At 48.1% G+C, this 22,881-nt stretch overlaps 1 protein-coding gene across 1 annotated transcript in view; it reads left to right on the top strand.

Moving 5' to 3' along the window:
* Window positions 1-22,881, top strand: part of LOC127608540 (neurobeachin-like) — a 160,371-nt gene that overhangs the window by 119,677 nt on the left and 17,813 nt on the right. The window contains exons 40-45 of the mRNA XM_052077661.1: window positions 2,007-2,124; window positions 3,565-3,667; window positions 4,629-4,744; window positions 7,676-7,788; window positions 17,880-18,020; window positions 19,256-19,375. Coding sequence (XP_051933621.1) covers window positions 2,007-2,124; window positions 3,565-3,667; window positions 4,629-4,744; window positions 7,676-7,788; window positions 17,880-18,020; window positions 19,256-19,375 — 711 coding nt within the window. The remainder of the gene's footprint in view (window positions 1-2,006; window positions 2,125-3,564; window positions 3,668-4,628; window positions 4,745-7,675; window positions 7,789-17,879; window positions 18,021-19,255; window positions 19,376-22,881) is intronic.

Below are 22,881 nucleotides of genomic sequence, written 5' to 3'. Positions count from 1 at the left end.
ACTGATTACAGGGCTTGCAGTTTTGATTATTCATCAGGCTGTGTTGCTGTTGATCAATGCAGTCCTTTTTGACAAAATATTGAGCAAAAAAAAAAAGATGCTTTAACAAAAAAAAAAAAAGCAATTTAGGATCACCTCTCTTGCCACGTATACTTAACTGTTGTTCAAATGTAGAAGCAATTGGGAAAAATCTCCAGATCTAGTTGCCAGAGAAATAATTGTAAAACTGCATTTTCGGTCTTGGACTTGCTCACCCACCAAAATCTCGGACTTGCTCACCCACCAAAATCTCAGATTTGAAACCGTCTTCAGGGTCTGAATTTTCAAAAGCAAAAAAAAAAAAAAAGGAATCCATCCAATGGAATATGTTCATGAAGCCATGTTGCCGTTTAATAATTCTGGCAAACATTTTCGAACGCGGAACCTCAGAACTGTGAGGCAGACATGCTCTCTCGCCAAACTGTCCTCGGAGTCGATCCATTGACTGAAAATGTATTTGAGTTGAATACAAAGTTTTTTGTTGTCGAATGAGGAAGCGCTGAAAGAGTGGACTGCGACGCCCAAATACGGTCACGGAAATGCCACATCTCACCTGACAAGCTGTTCAAACCTCCTCATGATGCCTTTGGACGTTGCACACAGCAGATTTGCACCCCCCCCCCCACCCCCCTCAACATCTGGACGTAGCAAAGAAAGATGAGGAGGGGGCTTTAAAAAAAAAATGACCCTCACCTGCCGTCCTCTCGTAGCAATCAACCCCCCCGGCCCCTCCTCTTGGCCCGCGCTGTCACTATGACAACTGTTTGAGTTGGGGGGTGGGGAGCTGTGTCGTGGTGCTTTGCAGAGGTGTCAAATGAGGTGGGGGGGGGGGGGCATTACCCTGGAGGGGAGCATCAGTTGAGGGATGCGGAGGCTTGCACATCCGCTATCTTCATCTAATCCAATTTTAATTGAGCTCCAGAGAGCCGGGCGGGGTCGGCCGGCCGGCCGGCTATTCCGTGGAGAAATTAAGGCGGCGGCCACGCGCTCCCTGCTGCACACCGCCGGCGCTCTCTATTTTGAAATGAGTATGAGTTGAAGATGATGATGTTAAAAACAATTACAAGCCTATTTTGACAAATAAATCGTTTGAAAATGTAGGAAGTACATGGAAAAATTCTCAAAAAATACTTCAAAATCTCAATGTGGTATAAATCCTTTTTTTTTTCTTCTGGCATGCTGTGAAATTTTTTGCACCGCCCCCCCATAAAGGTTGCGAGCCACGGTTGTGTACACGCACACCTGGCCGTCGGTGTTAGCGCTCTATCTTGATTCTCACACGATGCCTCTCAAGAGATGGCGCCGCGACGACCCGGGAGAGCAGATGAGGTCGCCGCGGGATAAAATTGTTCGGAGGGAAGCGAGATGGAAAAAGGCGGGAGCGCTGCGAGTGGGGGGGGGGGGAGCCCATTCTCACCTGTCAGAACAATTGGCGTACTTTTCGATACGCGCGGCCCTGCGGCTCCCGTCCTTTTGTCGTCTGCCACCTCGGCCTTCAATGCAATGTTTTTATTGATTTTGGGGGGTGGGGGGCAGGGGGGGGGTGCTTGTTTTCCCCTTAATGTGTCACACGCCTCATGGGGTTCACTTGGGAATGCCCGGAATGGGTCCAAATGCAGTAATCTAGTTAAGTCATGGTTCTGTATCCAGGTGATTTTATTTTGTGCAGACACTTGATGGTTAAAACGTTAAAAAAAATTTTTTGTTGGTATTCTGAATTGAATGCATGAATCTTTCACGTTTTTTGTGAAAAGCAGATTTGAAGTCCAGGACCAAGCTTCAGCTAACTCACAAATCCATTGTCACATTAAAATAATGGATTTCATGTGCATGTACATTTTGTATGGTGGAGTTCTGGTGGGGGTGGGGGGGGCTTAATGGGCTCTCATTGTTTTACGTAAGCTTTCCTTTAAGGTAAGCAAAGTCAGACTGAGTTGCTAAGTGCCATAAAATGTGTCCCGGCTCAGGTTTTGGCGTACACAGAAGGTCTGCATGGGAAGTGGATGTTCAGCGAAATCCGCGCCGTCTTCTCCAGGTGTCACCTGCTGCAGAACACAGCCGTGGAGGTCTTCATGGCCAATAGAAGTACGCCATTTTTGTATTGCATCACATCTGGTGGGGCTTGGGTCCTCTATTAGTACACCGGCAATGCCGTGTTTGCTTGGTTGTTTGTTTTTTTTTTGTATGTGTGAAGGTATTTCCCACCACAAGGTTCAGGTATAAAGAATGTTACCCGATGGCATTTTATGGTGGGTTTTATGTGGAATTTTCTGGCAGACACAAATAAGAGCTGTTATGAATGGTATATGTAGAAAAGTAATCCACATAGGGTCGCTGTCAGCATAAAGGTACAGGAAAAAACAAATAACTGCTAATAAATCGAGCGAATAGAATACAACATACACCATGTTATCTTTGATGTAAATCGCATTCTTTTGCCCACACACAGAATGCTACTGTTAGCTTAACCACTGAATTTAGGCATTTAAATAACAAAAACGATCCACACAGGTAAATACTAACTCAATAATATCAATCTAGCACTGTGTAGACAGAAAACAAATCTCATTCTTCAAGAACGAATTTCAGTGCTTATGTTTGTGTTGTGCCCCACATAGGCTGCAGTGAATCACAACAACTGGGGTCCTCTGCTCTAAAGGGTGCCCAGACGGGTGCCTTAACTAAATGCAGGGTCCTAATTAGAGGGATTCTAAACATGCTAGCTCTGATTTAGGAATAAAAGGTGTACAGTATGTCATTTTAAGATAATTTAACGACTCACTTATAAAAAAAAATAATAAATTGGGCTGATATTCATCGAACAACAAAACAAAATAGAATAGAATGCTTTAGAAGGGTCAAATTTTTTTCTTTTGTGTGTGTGCGTTCGCAGCATCTGTCCTGTTACATGCTAGCTCTGAATTAGGAATAAAAGGAGACTACACTATCGGGAAGTTTGTACAGTATGTTATTTTAGGATAATTTAACGACTCACTTATAAAATAAAATGAATAAATAAATTGGGCTGATATTCATCGAACAACAAAACAAAATAGAACAGAATGCTTTAGATGGGTCAAATATTTTTCTTTTGTGTGTGCGTTCACAGCATCTGTCCTGTTACATGCTAGCTCTGAATTAGGAATAAAAAGAGACTACACTATCAGGAAGTTTGTGCAGTATGTCATTTTAGGATAATTTAACAACTCACTTATAAATAAATAAATTGGGCTGATATTCATCGAACAACAAAACAAAATAGAATGCTTTAGAAGGGTCAAATGTTTTTCTTTTGTGTGTGCGTTCACAGCATCTGTCCTGTTACATGCTAGCTCTGAATTAAGAATAAAAGGAGACTACACTATCGGGAAGTTTGTACAGTATGTCATTTTAGGATAATTTAACGACTCACTTATAAAATAAATGAATAAATAAATTGGGCTGATATTCATCGAACAACAAAACAAAATAGAATAGAATGCTTTAGAAGGGTCAAATGTTTTTCTTTTGTGTGTGCGTTCACAGCATCCGTCCTGTTTAACTTCCCTGACCAGTCCACAGTGAAGAAAGCGGTGCATAGTCTTCCTCGAGTCGGCGTGGGGACCAGCTATGGACTCCCACAAGACAGGTGGGCTGGTGCACTCTCTGGCAAGTCCTGATGCTTGGCTTATTTTTTTTAAATTTTTTGTGCATTAGACTTGCACTTATGCGCAACTATACTGGATGGAACTAGACTTGGCACTTGTTCCATCGCGCACTCTTACTGTTGTGCGCTTTTGGGTCAGAATCTGGTGGGGCTTTTTTTTTTTTTAATTCCACTGCTAATCACGAAAAAAAATAAAAAGATTCTTTTGTGCGAAATAAGAGAGTCTAGTCTGTGTTTTGGTAGGCTGTGCAAATATGACCTGGCTCTTGAAAGATCAAAAATGCTCTGGCAATATTAGAAACTGCTTCGAAAATGGCTAGCAGGGAATTAGTATGGTACGGATGTCAAGTCTTCTTAATAAGGCCCCTGTTGGGGAACATGTTACGTCTTTGAAGTCATCGCCACGTTAATGCGCCTCGGTTAACGTTCCTCCATGTCATTGCTGTCAAATTTTTTTTTTAATGTCCCCAAGCTCTTAGCTGCACTTGACTACCTCGATCAATGTAAATCTTTCATTTTGTCAAGTCGCCATTGATTTTTAACCGATTAAAAAAAAAAGTTCAATATCCTCAAAAGATATTTCCAAGGTGTTTTGCTACGCTTGTTCTTCCGCAGCGTTCTCATTCAAGCGTGACCTTGTGGACCTCGCTTGGCAACAGAAAAGGGCCTTTCCCAAGCGTGTTTCCGCAAAACGTGCGATTGTCCAAAATGTCTTGCCAAAATGACAAATTAAGCCCTTCAAGGCTCAAATCCAAACCCTGATTGATCCATTAATTGATGAAGTGTTGAGTCATCGGACGTAGCGCGTGTTCAACCCGTGCCAGACGTGACACAAAGCTCGGCGTTTTGGTCACGTCCCAGCTTCCCCCGGAACTGAATACACACTCTCAGCTTTCGAAATGGCACGTTTGAAAACCGCCCGCACGTCTTCTTTTTTTTCCAGGCGGGTCTCGCTGGCCAGCCCTCGGCAGCTCTTCAAGTCATCCAACATGACGCAGCGCTGGCAGAGGAGAGAGATCTCCAACTTTGAGTACCTCATGTTCCTCAACACCATCGCAGGTACGAAGACCGCGTTGGGACTTGTTACTCATTACAGGGGGTTGACAAACCTGAATTTCACCGACAAACCGGATGAGAACCTCTTGCACACCTCCCCATTGAAAAATGTAACCGAGATGTCGTTGGCAGTAAGCGGTTGGATTACAGTTAGCGAATCTTAACGTCCAAGTGAATGAGTCGATGTCGCACCTTAATTGGTTTATTAACTCCAGATCCCAGACACTTTTTAATTGTCCTGCTATTTTTCTGTTCAAAGTTGAATATTTTGCGCTTTGCGGCGGATCCAGCCAGACGTCTGTGAAAAGGGGGACTCCATAACCCAAGCACTTAATTCCAGTGTTTAACGCGCTAACCGTGTCAATCTTATGTTAGCTTAGCAATTAGCATGGCTTCTCCATCTTTTCTCGTAATGTGAAAAGGGGACTCCATAACCCAACCACTTAATTCCAGTGTTTAACGCGCTAACCGTGTCAATCTTATGTTAGCTTAGCAATTAGCATGGCTTCTCCATCTTTTCTCGTAATGTGAAAAGGGGACTCCATAACCCAAGCACTTAATCCCAGTGTTTAACGCGCTAACCGTGTCAATCTTATGTTAGCTTAGCAATTAGCATGGCTTCTCCATCTTTTCTCGTAATGTGAAAAGGGGACTCCATAACCCAAGCACTTAATTCCAGTGTTTAACGCGCTAACCGTGTCAATCTTATGTTAGCTTAGCAATTAGCATGGCTTCTCCATCTTTTCTCGTAATCCGCCACTAGGCAGTCGATAACTACTGATTTAGGAGCGACTCTGCAATGTGTTTAGCCGCTCTAGTAGTTAGCTTGAAGCTCGTTGACGGCTAGCTGCTTCTTTGTGAGTAGCACGGAGCTTCGCTAGCCGCGCTAGGTCACGTGAGCCAAGCAATTCTTTTTGGGACTGTTTCGGCAGCTCTCCTTTTACTCCTTTATCTAGTTTCACTTTACTTTGGCGTACCCGGTGGTGGGACTGTCGCAGCAAAAGATGGATGGATAGCTACATAGATAGATAGACAGCTAGCTTGACAGCGAGCTAAATAGATTGACAGTTAGCAACACAGACAGTTAGATAGATACAAGATAGATGGAGTGATATTCTCCCAACCAAGCAGTTGTTGGTTTGATCCCCGGCCCTAGTGACTATGTCGAATTGCCCTTGAGCAAGATGACTCATCGCCCAGTTGCTCCTGATGCTATGTCATGAATGAGAAGTCTCCGAACTATTTCCGAACTACAAGCGAACTATTTCGCCATTTCTTCTACTTTTACTGTCTTTTGGTGGATGCGTTTTGATGAGGCGCAACAGACAAGGACATGTAAAAGCACTCATTTCGAGACTTGTTTCCGAAGCTTTAAGTCTATGTAGATAGGATTGGTTTAACCCCCCCCCCCCCCCAAAAAAAAAGCACAAAATGCATATCTTCGTTCTGCCTCGTCCCCCCCGCCTGATGTGGCCACTTAATTGCAGCTGTAGTTTTGCTCGCTCATTCATGTTGTTGCCATCAGTCAACTCCATTGATTTGGACTCATTTTCGGCCTATCGTGGAAGAGATTTTATCGGAACGGAAAGCTTTATGTTGAAAGCAATTATGTTCATCTTCGGCGTAGGGGTGCGGTGACTGGCGACGTCGCAGAAGGAGTGCCAGGCAGCGGCGGCGGCGGCCCGGTTTCTTTGCCTCGTCCTTAAGTGGTCTTCCTCGACGCTCGTTGAGAGCTGTTTGAAGCGCACACTCGTCCGGCTAATTAGGCTCGTCGAGAGTGTACGAGTGTGGATTGGAGAAACTCGGCAGTCTCCTCTCTGATCTGAAGTGAAGCGAACAAGGGAAAGGCGAGCCAGGCCCTGAGAGGTGTCACGCCGCCGCGTTCATGCATATTTATATTTAGCCTCGGCGCTCGGCTCCTTCGATACATTATTGTCAGCTAATTAGACGCAAAGGCAAGATGGAGGGAAAAAAATGCGGGAAATTCATTAAATGAAAAAAGGAAAAAAAAAATCCCCCGGTAATGACCCGGGCTGACAGGCACGTCAGGAGGCGGCGGAGGAAAGCAGCAGACAGTTGGCCTGTGGGGGTGAAGAAGTGCCGGAAAGAGGTGCGAAGGGGACGCGCTCTTCTAATTAACCACTATTCCGCTATTATTAACATCCTGACACCCCCCGACTCTTGCTACGCCGACGCCTTAATGGCGCGGCGCTTCTTTTTTTTCTTTTGTGGTGATGATGCTTCCAAACTCTGCAGAACTTTGACGCCGCCTTTTTAAAAAAAATCTTTTAACCTTTTCCTCGCTAATTCATTAGCATCACGGAATCATTGCATCACAATGGGGGTGCATGGGATTCACACTTCGCACTCTTTTTCTATTTTCTTTTTAGTTTCGGGTTTCGACAGATGAGGGGGACGCGAAGCTCGCCTGCTGGCCGCGTATCCCGCTTCAACAATTCCCGCGGTGTATTTTCAACTGGAAACGTCTCAACGTGCATTGTTTCGACTTGCTGTCATGATTGGCCTCCAAAATCAATCCGCCAAAGTGTCCGTACGGTCTTGCGGATGACAGGCTCACCCCTGACCCCCGCAGCTGTTGCGCGTCTCGACCAAACAAGCGAAAACACGTTCCGTGCATCTTCCCACATATTTCTTCCGACATGTTTTGCCATCTGAAAGCCATATTGCGGCTGGCAGCGCGGGACTCGTCGACTCACATCTGGCAAGCCAGGCGGATCAAAACCAGCAGACGTGCCGGGCCGAGGTCGACCCCCGTGCCCGTGCGCGGTCTTCTCTGCTCAGCGGGCAAGCGCCGAGCGTTCTCATATAGCACGTCCGGTTAAGGGCGGCAAGATTTGCGGGGCCCGTCGGAATGCGGCGCGCCGCTCCCCGCGGCTTTCACTCACGCTGCCTCTCTGCTTTGTTGTGTTCCAGGCAGGACATACAACGACCTGAACCGCTACCCGCTCTTCCCCTGGGTGCTGGCCAGCTACGACTCTCAGGAACTGGACCTCACCCTGCCCGCTAACTTCCGAGATCTCTCCAAGGTAGCGCACGCAACAGCACGCCGTAATATTATATTGAGTCTAGAAGAAGATGTCAAACTCAAGGCACGGGGGCCAAATCTGGCCCGCCGCATCATTTTATGTGGCCCGCGACAGTAAATCAAACATGTCAACTTCTACCATTCATTCATTCATTCATTCATTCATTCATTAGTCCAGTGGTTAGCACGTTGGCTTCACAGTGCAGAGGTACCGGGTTCGATTCCAGCTCCGGCCTCCCTGTGTGGAGTTTGCATGTTCTCCCCGGGCCTGTGTGGGTTTTCTCCGGGTATTCCGGTTTCCTCCCACATTCCAAAGACATGCGTGGTAGGCTGATTGAACACTCTAAATTGTCCCTAGGTGTGAGTGTGGTTGCGAATGGTTGTTCGTTTCTGTGTGCCCTGCGATTGGCTGGCAACCGATTCAGGGTGTCCCCCGCCTACTGCCCGAAGTCAGCTGGGATAGGCTCCAGCACCGCCCGCGACCCTAGTGAGGATCAAGCGGCTCGGAAGATGAATGAATGAATGAATCAACTTCTACCATGATTGCTAAAATCTGGACCAAAATTTCAACTTCTCATATGTAAAAAATAAGAGAGCGATTGTAAGCATTTTCCTGTTACCAAATCCCTCATTACAGTAACTCAAACAATCTTGTTCTTGACAGTCAGAACTTCCCTCCAAGGAAAATGCTCACTTCAATGTGGCCCGCGACAAAAATGAGTTTGACACCCCAGGTCTAGAAATGAGGAACATTTCCAAAATCCGGTTGTCTTCCAGTGGGTAATTGGGGTTTTTGTTTTCTGTCTGTGTTTTGTTCTCCGATGCGGCTGAAAAGACAGCGGATCATTCTAGCGCAAACTTTGGCCTGCTTTACTTGATTCACACCGCCCCCCCCCCCCACTCTTCATCTCTCTCTCTCGCTCAGAATGTTGAGCTCACTGACCTGAAAACAGTCGCATTCCTGACTCACATCTCTTTACTGACTCGCTTTGTCACGTTGATCCTCGGCAGTTTATTTATTATTATTTTGTTTTTGTCCTTGGCTGGCTAGAATGCAATTCTAGTTTGTGTGTAACGCAAGACAATGCATTTGAGTTATGAGGGACGATAAAAAAGAAAAATCGTACAAGCATAAAATTGCATGGCTGGCGTGGCGGCGCAGTGTTAGCGTGTCAAATTTGGACAAAGTCAGGAGCAAAGTCAAACGCTAAGTATAAAACGTCTGGAAAAATAAAGCCCAAAAATAAATGACAACTATCTGAAACCGTGCTTACGACGACGCTAGCGTGAAGTGAAAAACAAAAGAAAGGAGGGCCGCAGTCACTGGCGCGCTTTTAGCCGTCGATTGAACGGTACAAGCGCACAAATACAAAATGAGAACGCGCACAAAGAGCGTGCAGGAGACACCGACCCTCACCCTACTAACTAGGCCACGCCTCCACCCCCAAAGACGTACAAACGCGCAAATTTCACGCCCGTCACATTTCGCTTCGTTCAACTTTACGAAACAATTTGTCTTCTCGACATTCTCCCGTTGCACGTCGTTATATTTGCGCAGCTGTTTTTCTTCAGGAAAGAGAGGTCGCACGCCTGTCCGTCCGTCCGTCCGTCCGTCCGTGTGCCCCTCCCTCCACCCCACCCGCCCCCGGGCAGACGGTTATGTATTGCAAATGTATTCCGGTGACATCCTCCCATGCTGTTTACAGGCCGGAGCTGCCTTCATTAGCATGAGTTCACAGGCCCGAAACATTTGACAGTTGTCCTTGGAGCCCCGTGGCTCTGCGCGCACCCCCCCACCCCCACACTCCATAATGGATGACATACTGCACACACTCGGCGCACCCGAGAGCCGAATGACACTTTTCGCAAATGGCTGCAAAGGCGACTTTTATGATATTGGTTAAACTTGTGCAGGTGTGCCTCGTGTTCTGGTGAAATGAGTGTAAAATGTCGCACACTGACAGCATCCGTAAAACGGTAACGGTTCAATACTTTATAGGGGAAAAAAAATATTCCAATGTCACCATTTTAGGAATTTATTGACAATGCGTAAAAGCACAGAATGCAACATTTTGGCCAGATGTATTTTTCAAATATATTAGGACAAAGAAGGAGCTGAGCCAAAGGGCGAAGCTCTCAATTTACCGGTCGATCTACGTCCCAACCCTCACCTCTGGTCACGAGCTATGGGTCGTGACCGAAAGAACGAGATCCCGGATACAAGCGGCCGAAATGAGTTTTCTCCGCAGGGTGTCCGGGCTCTCCCTTAGAGATAAGGTGAGAAGCTCGGTCATCCGGGAGGGGCTCCGAGTCGAGCCGCTTCTCCTCCAGCCAGATGAGGTGGCTTGGGCATCTGATTCGGATGCCTCCTGAGCGCCTCCCCGGTGACGTGTTCCGGTCATGTCCCACCGGGAGGAGACCCCGAGGAAGACCCAGGACACGCTGGAGAGACTATGTCACCCAGCTGGCCTGGGAACGCCTCGGGATCCCCCGGGGAGAGCTGGAAGAAGTAGCTAGGGAGAGGGAAGTCTGGGCTTCCCTGCTAAAGCTGTTGCCCCCGCGACCCGGCCCCGGATAAGCGGTAGAAGATGGATGGATGGATATTAGGACACTTATTCATTCATTCATTCATCTTCCGAGCCGCTTGATCCTCACTAGGGTCGCGGGCGGTGCTGGAGCCTATCCCAGCCGTCTCCGGACAGTAGGCGGGGGCCACCCTGAATCGGTAGCCAGCCGATCGCAGGGCACACATAGACAAACAACCATCCACGCTCACACTCACACCTAGGGACAATTTAGAGTGTTCAATCAGCCTGCCATGCATATTTTTGGAACGTGGGAGGAAACCGGAGCACCCGGAGAAAACCCACGCAGGCCCGGGGAGAACATGCAAACTCCACACAGGGAGGCCGGAGCTGGAATCGAACCCGGTACCTCTGCACTGTGAAGCCCACGTGCTAACCACTGGACTACCGGGCCGCCCTAGGACACTTATTTAAAAAGTAATGTCATCCATTAAAAAAAAAAAACTTTTGGAATGCTTTGAACACAAACACTAACATTATTTTCTGTCCTCCAACAACTTCCCTGAAATCAAATAAGGACACTGCTCAGCCCACCCGCTCCAGTCTGAGAGTTGGGCTTCGGTTACCGTGACAACAAGGGGGGCAGAGCAGAATCCTACATGAACCGGTTTTGGATGACTGGCACTGGCCCGGTTAGCGAGATGATTTGCTCAACTTAATTCAACTGCATTTCGAGAGCCAAAAAGAATTCATACCACAACCGGCAATCAAACGATCAAAAACACAATAAAAGCACAAAAACACCGACACTCAAAATCAAGTCTCGTGCCGAGTCAAAAGCCAAAGAAGAAAAATGAATTTGAGGACGAATGTGAACTCGGGGTGACCGCCATGTCCAAAATGCAAAAACAGAATTTAGTTACACTCATCAAGCCAACAAATGACACGACTCCATTTCTCGTCGGACATAACTTTTTACTTTTGAGAAGTATTCCAAATGTACATTTTCCACAATATTGTAATATTTGCCTCGACGCAAATAAAACCCCTCTTAAACGCGGCTAACACCTGCGCGCACGCGCCTCTTCTTTTTCCCACGCGTCACAAAGCACATTAACGTCTCATTTGTCACGCTCTCGGCTGAGCGCGGCTTGACGGACGGCATTGTTTCAAACGTCCGCACTTAACCGCTGCACACCGCCAGATATTCCGCTCACCCGCTCGCCGGCAATTACCTGCCAATCGGCTGTGAAAGGAGGCGCCCGCGGGCCCCCCCGGGCGCCGCATATTTGGATGTCAAGTCATCACCATGCGTTGCACCTTCGGAGTCTTAACGATTATTTCCTGATGACTTGACAAGCGGCTGACAGACGAGGAGAAGAACGCGCTGACGTTCCTCGTAGCTGTTCAATCATGTGATGCGAGTTGTTTGTTTGGTTGCTTTTTTTTTTTTTTTTTTTTTCTGAATTATTGCTGCCTCACGCGACACGATGCCAAAACTGCGCTGCTGTTGTATCAAGTCACATGCATTGTGACTTGTGATCGCTCATCTCGTGACTCAGTCATCCTACCGGTCTCGTCGCTAATAGTAATTAACATAACTGGCGGAATTAGTCAGAAAAGCTTGACGTCGCTTGACGATTGATTTGATTTGAGTTTGCGTCAAATCGAGGTTTAGTCTGCTTCAAAATGTATCTGGAGCCAGATGATTTTTATCTTGTGCAACCACTGCCGAAATAAAATTGTGTGACTTCTCCTCAGCCAATCAGAGAAGAGATGGCGTGTGACGCGGAGAGAACTTGTCGTCTTGGGAACAACCTCGCTTCCCTTTTCCCCCCGATGGAGCATTTCTTAGCCGTCCTTTCGCGCGGCGCTCGCTTGCCGCACATCTGCTTTGTTTTTGAGCGCCCGCCTCCCCTGATTGCATGCGACCGCGGCCGCAAAGCGAGCGCAAACGACTCCCGACGTGTGCCGACGTCGCAACGCGCCGCGGCGGGCGTAATTCCTTGTGAAATCTAAAGTGGGGCGTGCTCCCGCGCGGGATGGATTGCGCTCTCCAGCTGGAACGCGAGTATCTGGCTCCATATGATTCTATTTTGTTCATTCATTCATTCATTCATTCATTTTCCGTACCGCTTGATCCTCACGAGGGTCGCGGGGGGTGCTGGAGCCTATCCCAGCTGTCTCCGGGCAGTAGGCGGGGGACACCCTTAACCGGTCGCCAGCCAATCGCAGGGCACACAGAGACGAACAACCATCCACGTGGGAGGAAACCGGAGCACCCGGAGAAAACCCACGCAGGCCCGGGGAGAACATGCAAACTCCACACAGGGAGGCCGGAGCTGGAATCGAACCCGGTACCTCTGCACTGTGAAGCCGACGTGCTAACCACTGGACTACCGGGCCGCCCGATTCTATTTTGTAACGATATGAAATGAAAATCAAATTTCATTGGCGGGTCTATCACGAGTTGACCCGAAGCCACCATCTGATTGGCCGTTTTCAAGGGGACTCTCAAAGATGAAAATGTCCTCAGCACGACTGACAGCTGATGCTAAATTGCGAAACCTCGGTTCGGAAAACGGTTCGGGTCAAGTTTGACGACGCCATAGGAAGTGAAAAACACAGGTCCCACCAGACATCTTGTACGTGACGAGGGTACCAACTTGACGAGCTGCGTAGGCGCCCCCTGTTGGCAAAAACGTGCGGTTGCAATCGTGCCACTCGGATTTTCCTTCCAACGCTGCATACATCGTGCGATCCAAAGTTGAGGCTGCGCAAGGGCCCCCGCGCTCAGCTTTAATTGAATTTGACTTTGCGGCTCAGACGAAAGATGACTGTTTATTTTCTTTCTCCTACACAATGTATACGAGCCCCCCGGTTCACTTCACACGCCGTCGGTCGCCAGGACCAACACTGCGCGATTGTGACGTGCCGAGCGAGGTTTCCTCGACAAACACGGCGTGCGCGTTTGGCCTTCGTTTCAAAGCCGCCGACGGACACTGGAGTTGGTTTTCACGTGGTTCCATTTAGGCCTCCCTGTTTCCATGCTCCAAAAGTCACTCGGAACGGCACAGGCGGAGAGTTTTGTCATCCCCCCAGACTGCTGTTGACTTTGGATGGATGGAATGATTCCATTGGTGGACTTTTTTTTTTTCTTTCCAATGACCCTCCCGTTGTAAAATGTGTTTGACCTTGAGGCCACCAAGTGTTTTCGGTTGATGCAGTGAGGGCGACTGCTGGGGGAACTTCTCGCATTCGCCACAGATTGGTTAGCCGCTATATGCTTTTTGCTAATTGTGTCATCATGTTGAAGTTTCAAGCACGTCAGAATCAGAATCAGAATCTTTATTGGCCAAGTATGTAGAACACACAAGGAATTTGTCTCCGGTATAACACGCTGCACTAGTATCATCGTAAACAACAAAATCATTGAACCTTAAATGAACCATTTTAGAGTAACCAGTAGTTTTGTAGTACCATTTTGTGGTGCAAGAAGAGTGACTATGTCAGTGACTGTTTAAGGAGTTAATGGCTAGAGGGATAGAAGCTGCACACTGCAAGAATCAAGACAAGGGCACGGAAAATCCTCCTGGATCCCCCGCACCCTGCCCACCACCTTTTTCAGCCACTCCCCTCAGGCAGACGCTACAGATCCATGCGCACCAAATCCAGTATACACTTAAACAGCTTCTTCCCTCTAGCGATTAACTCCTTAAACAGTCACTGACGTAGTCACTCTTCTTGCACCACAAAATGGTACTTCAAAACTACTGGTTACTCTAAAATGGTTCAATGATTTTGTTGTTTACGATGATACTAGTGCAGCGTGTTATACCGGAGACAAATTCCTTGTGTGTTCTACATACTTGGCCAATAAAGATGATTCTGATTCTGATTCTGATTTAAGTGTCTACTGGATTTGGTGCGCATGGATCTGTAGCGTCTGCCTGAGGGGAGTGGCTGAAAAAGGTGGTGGGCAGGGTGCGGGGGATCCAGGAGGATTTTCCGTGCCCGTGTCTTGATTCTTGCAGTGTGCAAGTCCTCAAGAGTGGGTAGGGCGGTGCCAATGATTTTTTCTGCCGTCCTAACTGTCCGTTGAAGTCGGATTTTGTCCTTTTTTGTGGCGGCCCCAAACCAAACCGTGATGGAAGAACACAGGATTGATTCGATGACTGCCGTGTAGAACTGTCGTAGCACCTCCTGTGGCAGGCCATGCTTCCTCAGCAGCCTCAGAAAGTACATCCGCTGCCGGGCCCTTTTCAGGATGGAGATGGTGTTGACTTCCCACTGTGATTCCCAGGAACTTGAAGGTCTCGACGGTTGACACAGGGCAGTTGGATAGTGTGAGGGGCAACTGAGGAGAAGAATGTTTCCTGAAGTCCACGATCATCTTCACGTCCAAAGTTCATTCATTCATTCATTCATCTTCCAAGCCGCTTGATCCTCACTAGGGTCGCGGGGGTGCTGGAGCCTATCCCAGCTGTCTTCGGGCAGTAGGTGGGGGACACCCTTAATCGGTTGCCAGCCAATCGCAGGGCACACAGAGACGAACAACCATCCGCGCTCACACTCACACCTAGGGACAATTTAGAGTGTTCAATCAGCCTGCCACGCATGTTTTTGGAATGTGGGAGGAAACCGGAGCACCCGGAGAAAACCCACACAGGCCCGGGGAGAACATGCAAACTCCACACAGGGAGGCCGGAGCTGGAATCGAATCCGGTACCTCTGCACTGTGAAGCCGACGTGCTAACCACTGGACTACCGGGCCGCCACGTCCAAAGTTACTCTGCCAAAATTTGAGTCGACCCGTGACAAGAGTTAAGCAAGATAAGGGAAATAATCGTACTCACTCGCCTCATGCCGGCGCAAATGGGCCACTGAGCTCTCAGTAGCTCCGCTGGGTGTTGGCTAATGGCTAGCGACCGAATTTTGTCGTCAACGTGTCTTACCTTTCATTGCGGATTTGATTGCGACGGATGAAGTCGTTACGTCGTAGTTGTGTTCGCTCTTCTCAGACGGTACCGTTCTCCTTTTCCTGATTTGATCCAAAACAGAATCTCGAATTCAGATTGAGTCATTTGATCATTTTATCTTCCTGCATGGCTCGGGCATTCCACACGAGACGCCGCCGATGGGTTGCCACGTTCATGCGGACGCCACCAAAAAACCCCCAAAAACAAAACGACTCCTGTTTCAGAATCCAAACAAATGGCACGCTAATGCTAATCCAGTGGCCCGGCGTTCCTCTCGGTTCGTTATTCTTCCTTCGATTCGGGGAAATGCATGAAAATGCTTCCTGAATCGGATCAACTGTCAGCTTTCATCTATTTTGCTTCATTCACCGTTTGCGGCCGGCCGCGTGCGTGTAGCGCCGCCGACCGCAGCCGTCGTCAGCCATCTGTCAGGTGAACGTTGCCCAAATATGACAGCGAGCCCCCGACAAAAATAACATCTGCGGCCTCGCTCGCGTTCCTGGACAGCAAAAATCAAAGCGTTTACCCCCCCCCCTCACGCCGCTCCCGCAATCGAAACGGATACGTCGCTTGATTGTACTTCGGGAGACGTTTTGGGAAAGGAAGAATTGGATCATTTTGACGATTTCATGTTTGTGGTTTCAGTCAAGACGGCAACGGCACGCGGATCGCAGTCGGGGGTGGACTGGATTTCATGAGGGTTACAAAACAGGGTGATGAAAGCCCAAGTTAGGGTTTCACACGAGGGTCGGGGGTTTTAAATAATGTTCCAAATCAGGGTTTCCGCTCAGTGTTTGGGTTTTCAACTCATTCTAATTTGTGTGTCACAGTCATGATTTAAGTTGGGGTGTTGAGTTTCTAATCGATCACTGACGATGCTGATAAGTTTGATTTGAAGTTATCAAGCCGCAAATAAGGGTTCAAGGAAGGGTTTCAAAGTTTCAAATTTCAACCCACGGTTAGGAGTGAACCCTCAACTGGGAGTTCAAGGTCTGGTTTAACACCCGCGTTAAGGTTTGAAGTTAGGCTTTTCAGTAGGGAGGTTCGATGCCACTTTTTTTCAGACGATACCCATATGACCCTTTGGATAGTCGCTGATACCGAGTACCGATACACAAAATTGTGCCTAAAGACCTTTCTTTCTGACGCAGTGAATGGATTGCAGATGTGTCACGCTGCTGCACCAGAACAGTATTGCCTTCAATATCGGTACGTGTTATCAGCTGCGTCCATGAGTACACGGTACCTGGGTATCGGTACTCGCCCATCCTTAGTTTCGTGTCAGGTTCTGCTTTCAAGTCAGGGTTTCAAATGATGTTTTTTGAGCCTGGCTGTAACCCCAGTGTTGTGGTTTTAAACAAGGGCTTTGACAAAGTAACTGAGGGTTTAAAATCAGAGGTAGGGTTTCAAATTTGGGGTCTGAAGCGATGGAAAAATGTCATATTTGCAATGCAAGAACAAGATCGGGGTTAATGTTTCATTTAACATGGGGAAGTAGCTTGCCTGTATAATCTTCTGTCATGCTGTCATTACTCAGCAGCTGGTTTTTGTCATGAAAGCAAGAAAAACCCCAATAATTTCACTTGTACCCACTGTCGAACGTTCGAATCATCCACCACAACTGTTTTTCTTTTCTTTTTCTTTTTTTTTTTTTTTTACGGCGTGCAAGACGCCTTGCAGCCCACTCGGTGCTCCAGCTGGGCCCGAGACGAGTCACATGCGGACCTATTATCACCTCGTAAATCCACGCGGATCTCCATAAACTTATTCTTGGCTTCGTGGCCAGATGTAGCTCGGGACCCAAACGGCTTCATTTGCTCACGTCGCCGCTCACAGGCAAGAAAGCTGCCATTGATTACGCCGACCACCCCCCTCCCCACCGCCCCGCCGTCATCCTTCACTGTGACTGACTGGGTCATGGCGAGTGTATTAATATTGACCGCCGGCGTGCCTCCAGGGCTTTCGTATTGGCAGGCTTGATTGAAAAGGCAGAGAAGGCAATTTATCGGTGGCTAAGCGTATGCTTAATAGGAGCCATTCCACGGTTTGAAGAAGGCGCCGATGGGAAAGCACAAGCAAAGGGCAAAAGACGCCATTACAAGTATTAATGACAAGACGAGGGATGGCCAAGTACTGATACCAGGGATCGATATCCACGTTTCAAGGTTGCAACCAGGGTTTTAATACAGTTTTCAAGCCTTGGTTTCAAAATAGGATTAGGTTTTCAAATTAGGGTTTCAAGACCCTGCGATTGGCCTCCCCGCCTACTCCCCGAAGACAGCTGGGACAGGCTCCAGCACGCCCGCGAGGTTTCAAGTTTGGATTTCTCGACAGGGTTAAAGTTTCAAGATAAGGTTTAAATCCCAGATTACAGTTTTAAATGAACACAATTATTGAATGAATGAATTGTGGTTTCAAGTCGAGGGTAGAGTTGCAAGCTTTGTTGTACGGTGTTCCACAGAGGTCAACTTTGGGCCCCCTGCTGTTTTTATTGTTTTTGCTTTTTTGGGTGTAATTTTTGGCTGAGGTCTTCATTGTTCTTCTTTGTTGTTGTGTTTGTTGGGGTGCACCCCCCCGGGCCCCCGCAGCCTGTCGGCGCTCTCAACCCCAAGCGTGCCGCGTTCTTCGCCCAGCGCTTCGAGTCGTTGGCCGACGACCAGACGCCGCCGTACCACTACCGACGCTACTGCTCCACGGCTGCCTCTGTGCTGCATTGGCTCATCAGGGTGGTGAGTCGGGACGCAAACCGCAGAGAACTTTCTGGACAATTACTGACCTGTTAAAAAAAAAATTTATGAGGGAAGTGGCACCCGCCAATCGAGATGGAACAGCGTTATCAGACCTGACCGGTGACGACGCGCTAACGCTATCTGCAGAACGGGGAGACAGTTCTGCAGATAGAGAGGGGTATGGATGTTTTTTTGGGGTGGAGGGGCGCTTAGGGTGGGGGGCGTCACTCACCAATAGAATTTTCAGTCTGCAACTTTCCATGTGAAATTACTACATTAAAAATGACATTCTGGGAGGTTTATACTGGCATATTCTCACTTCTGTCTGTCTGTCTGTCTGTCTGTCTGTCTGTCTGTCTTTTCTCTCTCTCGATCTCTCCATCCACCCATCCCAAAGTATCTTGGAGTTCCATGTTTGAGTTTGTAATTTCCCGGTTTATCCCTTGGAATTCCCATCAAGTGCCGTTAATTAATTCTCATAAAATGTTTCCAAATTGTAATGGTGAGTGATTCTCCCCCCCCACCCGCAAAAAAACCCATGCATCCCCCTCTCAACAGACTCTCTCCCCGTTCTGCAGTTAGCATTAGCGCATCATCACCTGTCAGGCCCGATGACACTGCTACGTCTCCATTGGCGGGAGCCGCTCCCAAATCCCCCCCCACTCCCTCCCAAAAAAAAAACCACATTTCACAGGCCAGTAAAGCGGCATATGTGTGCTAAATAAAGAGTGGCTGGGTAATGATTTGCTGAAGGTGGGAGTAAGTCGTGGGGCTGGTGGGGGGGTGACAGGTTTATGCGTTTCAGGCTTGCAGACGTGTCCGTCACACTTACTCTGGTCCTCGTTTACTGGAGGAAGAGGAGGAGGAGGAGGCACAAGTTGTTTGTGGAACTCCGAGAGCTGCCCCCCCCCTCCCCCCCAACCCCATCATTAGTAGGAAGGGGCTGCTGATGAACTGAGGAGCTTCCCTTGACAGCGCCTAGATTGGCCTCTGCGGGTTTGCTCCCACAATCCCTTGCTTCCTGATGCCCGCCGACGCCACGCCGCAAAAGAAAACAAACTAATTTGAGCGAATTATCATTCACGCTCGTTGTGCTTGGCCAGAAAGCTTGTTAATTTCCCTCTCGGGTAGGAACTGATCTTATATGCTGAGGTCTGAAACAGAAGACATGATGGTTCTTGTGTGTGTGTGCGTGTGTGTGTGTGTGTGTGTGTGTGTGTGTGTGGCTTCCTCAGGAGCCGTTCACCAGCTTGTTTCTCAGCGCCAACAATGACACATTTGACCACCCGGACCGCATTTTTTCCTCCATCGCCCGCTCTTGGAGGAACTGTCAGCGGGATCCCTCTGACGTCAAGGTGAGTCCTCTTTAAAAAAAATGCATGGGAAGTAGCCGAGGTGCTACTTCCCCCTTCCGAGCGTCACCCTTCTTTTTCTCAAGACTTTCAAGGGTTTCAAATTAGGGATACAAGTAAGGTGTTAGGGTGTCAAGTTGTGTGTTTTTCAACAGGGGATAGGTTTTCATGTTTTTTTTTTTTTTTTAATGAAAGCAAGCTTATTATGGGTCCAAGCTTATTACGAGTCTAACAAAAAGCCAAAATTGGAAATCAACAATCAAAGTAGAAATGGGTGTTTAAAAAAAAAAAAACGTACAGAAGAAGAGAGGTCAAACAATCCTTTAGAGATGGACTTTGCTTGACTTTATTGCCCAACACTGAATGACCTTGGGCGGCCCGGTAGTCCAGTGGTTAGCACGTCGGCTTCACAGTGCAGAGGTACCGGGTTCGATTCCAGCTCCGGCCTCGCTGTGTGGCATTTGCATGTTCTCCCTGGGCCTGCGTGGGTTTTCTCCGGGTGCTCCGGTTTCCTCCCACATTCCAAAAACATGCGCGGCAGGCTGATTGGACGCTCTAAATTGTCCATAGGTGCGAGTGTGAGCGAGGATGGTTGTTCGTCTCTGTGTGCCCTGTGATTGGCTGGCAACCGATTCAGGGTGTCCCCCGCCTACTGCCCGAAGACAGCTGGGATAGGCTCCAGCACCCCCCGCGACCCTAGTGAGGATCAAGCGGCTCGGAAGATGAATGAATGAATGAATGAATGAATGACCTTTTTTGGGGGGTGGGCGGCGCTCCTCAAAAAGTCAATTTAATACTAAAACCAATAAGAATAGGGCGTCGATTTCGGGATTGGAAACGAGGTGACACATTTACGTGTTTGAGGCCACGGTTAGGGTTTGTAGTTTGGGTGTTAAATTTCCATTTCAAACCAAGTTTAGGGCTTCATATGAGTGTCAAGGGTTCAGTGTTTTGAATTTGGCTTTTGATAAGCGCTTATGCTTTTAAAGCAGGGTTTGGAAACCACGTTGCCGTTTCAAATTAGGGTTTTAAACCTGGGTTAGGCTTTCAGATTGGGAAGCGCAAACAGGTTTGGGTATTCAACAAAGATATGTCATGACATTCCAGTTTTTCGGCGGGGTTGGGCTTTCTGTTGAGGGTTCGGCGTCACCATTCAGGTTTCAAGGCAGGATCCGCAAATCTCAGTCTGAGTCCGACTGTCGTGCTCGGTGTACCTAATATTTGGGCCGGCGGGCGCATATCCGGCTACACACGAGAGCGGCGCGCTAACACATTCTATTAATCATGAATGCCGTGCTCAACGCCCCCCTCCACATATATAATATCTCAGGCGCCCGTACAAAAAGCCAAAGCCCCCGTGGAAGAAAACGAAAGAAGAGCAGAAAGAGAAGGCGCTGAAGCCTCGTGATTCGTCCAACGGCACGCACTCACGCGCGCACGCAACAGGAATAGGCGCTGACCTCAAAGTGTCATCCATTTCCAGCGCACCCTGGTAGCGGGCGCGCTAGCCGGCGGCAATTAATAAAGCATTAATGACAAGCGCCGTTTCAAATGCACTCCTTCTCCGTGTCGGGACAGCGGTCGTCCTCGCTCGCTGCCAGCCCGGCGGTCACGCGGCACCCTGTTAACAAATAGCTCGCTGCGCGTGCCACGTTGTTGTTGCCGTCGAATGTCCGCTCGGGATTGACTCGAGCTTCCGTCGCCATCTTGTGCCAGACACAATGCTGCGTTTGCTAAGATATGAATTATTCAGTTTTGAGCGGCGGTCATTGGAAAATGGATTTCAGATGCACTGTGGCAAAGTGACATCTGGCAAAATCAGAATCGGCATCGATACGGGTTTTGGGATCCGGCCAACCTTATTTTAAGGTCGTGGGTACTGCTGCCGATACCAGCCACCGATATTTTTGACCCCAAAAATGTGACATCAAGTCCTCATCCTCCTCGGTCCTTAAAAAAGAAAAAGAAAAGAAAAATCCCACACAAATTCAAATTAGTTTTTCAAATTGTGCTTCCGGGTCAAAATTACCATTTCAATCGCAAAATTGGGTTTCCAGTAAGGGTTAAGGTTTCAAAGTATATTTTGAAACAACGGTGTAATGTCTTAAATGAGCATTTTCAGTTGGAGGTTGAAGTCAGCGGACAGATTTTGATGCAGTGCACATGTAGAAACCACCACTGCAATGCTAAACATACCTGTGCTGGATCTGGATCGGATCCAGATTTGACCGCAGTGTGAATAGCGCATAGAAAATCCATTTTGACACCGTCTGAGGTCACTTGTTGCGTTTGTGCAGCTAAAAGAAGCCCAAGCAAAATGGCTTCCGAGGGAAGAAGAAAAATGACACTTTTCAAAAGTCAGTTTGATTTTTGTCGTTGTCGTCATTTAGATGTCAATCTTGTGCGGCCTCTGTTCTTAATGAAGCGCCCTGACAGCCAAGTCAAGACTTGAGCCGAGAGTCAGGCGGCGGACGGAAGGTCATCCGAGGCCCAGCGGACAGAGGTGGCCATCGAGCTGCCTGATTGGAAAAAAAAAAAAGCCCTTTGTGTCTCCCGGGGTCTCTCCTTCATTAACCTGCAGAGTAATGACAACCACGAGGGCGGGGCCGCCTTGTCCGCGCCATGGTCGCGTGACCTCCCTAGTCAGATGGAAACAACACCTCAACGACCCCCGGTCGTGAATGCGCAATCTGTCCGCACATGCACAGGTCGTGGCCGAGAGAAACGGACTCCCTGGAAATGACCTTGTAAACAAGGTTAGCGCTGACATTTCAGGTTAGCGTTCTCAGCTCGAGGGTTTCAAAATGAAGCTAGCAGAGCAGCGTTAGGGTTTCAAGCGTTTGGAAACAAGGCTTCGGATTTCAAGTCCGGGTTTCAAACCCAGGTCGGGGTTGAAAATGAATCTTTGGAAAAACAAGGATACGCTTTCAGATGAAGATTTCAAGTCTAAGATCGGGTTTCCAAGAAGAATGACGCTTTTTAAAGTGAGCTCCTTCTTCTTGTAGCCGTTTGCTGTCCCGAGTCTTTTGTCAGGCGCGAGCGCGGAACGTGAACATTCCCGGTGTGCAGACGCTTCATTGCGTCGGCGTTTGGCTGGCCGTCTCACGCGGAGGGGAAATACCGGTCGCACCTTTGCTTAAAGTGCCGGTAGCATATTTTCTAAGCTTGTCAATCAATCGGGAGTGAATTCCAGCAGCTGTTGCCCGCTTCCTCCGCTGTCACATCCGACAACAATGACTCACTTCAGTTTTACACGCTAGCACTTCGGCGTGTCGTAATAAGTGTGAAAAGAAATGAAAAAAAAAAACACTCACACCACCCCTCACTTTTCACGCCGCGCTGTTTGCTGTGTTTTTGTTACCGTTCGCCTTCCTCTCATTCTTCTACGGCAGTTTAATGTTTTCGATTGTGTAACATGATGTGCGGTTCAAACGTTAACGCCGCACATTGAAAACGTGCTCCAGTGAAAACGCTTTTTTGGGTAAAGAATTTCTTAGTAATAACTCATT

The sequence above is a fragment of the Hippocampus zosterae genome, chromosome 10 (assembly GCF_025434085.1).
Source record: "Hippocampus zosterae strain Florida chromosome 10, ASM2543408v3, whole genome shotgun sequence".
Lineage (NCBI taxonomy): Eukaryota > Metazoa > Chordata > Actinopteri > Syngnathiformes > Syngnathidae > Hippocampus > Hippocampus zosterae.
Note: the sequence above shows the minus strand (reverse complement) of the source record. Positions and strands in the feature narration are given on the sequence as shown.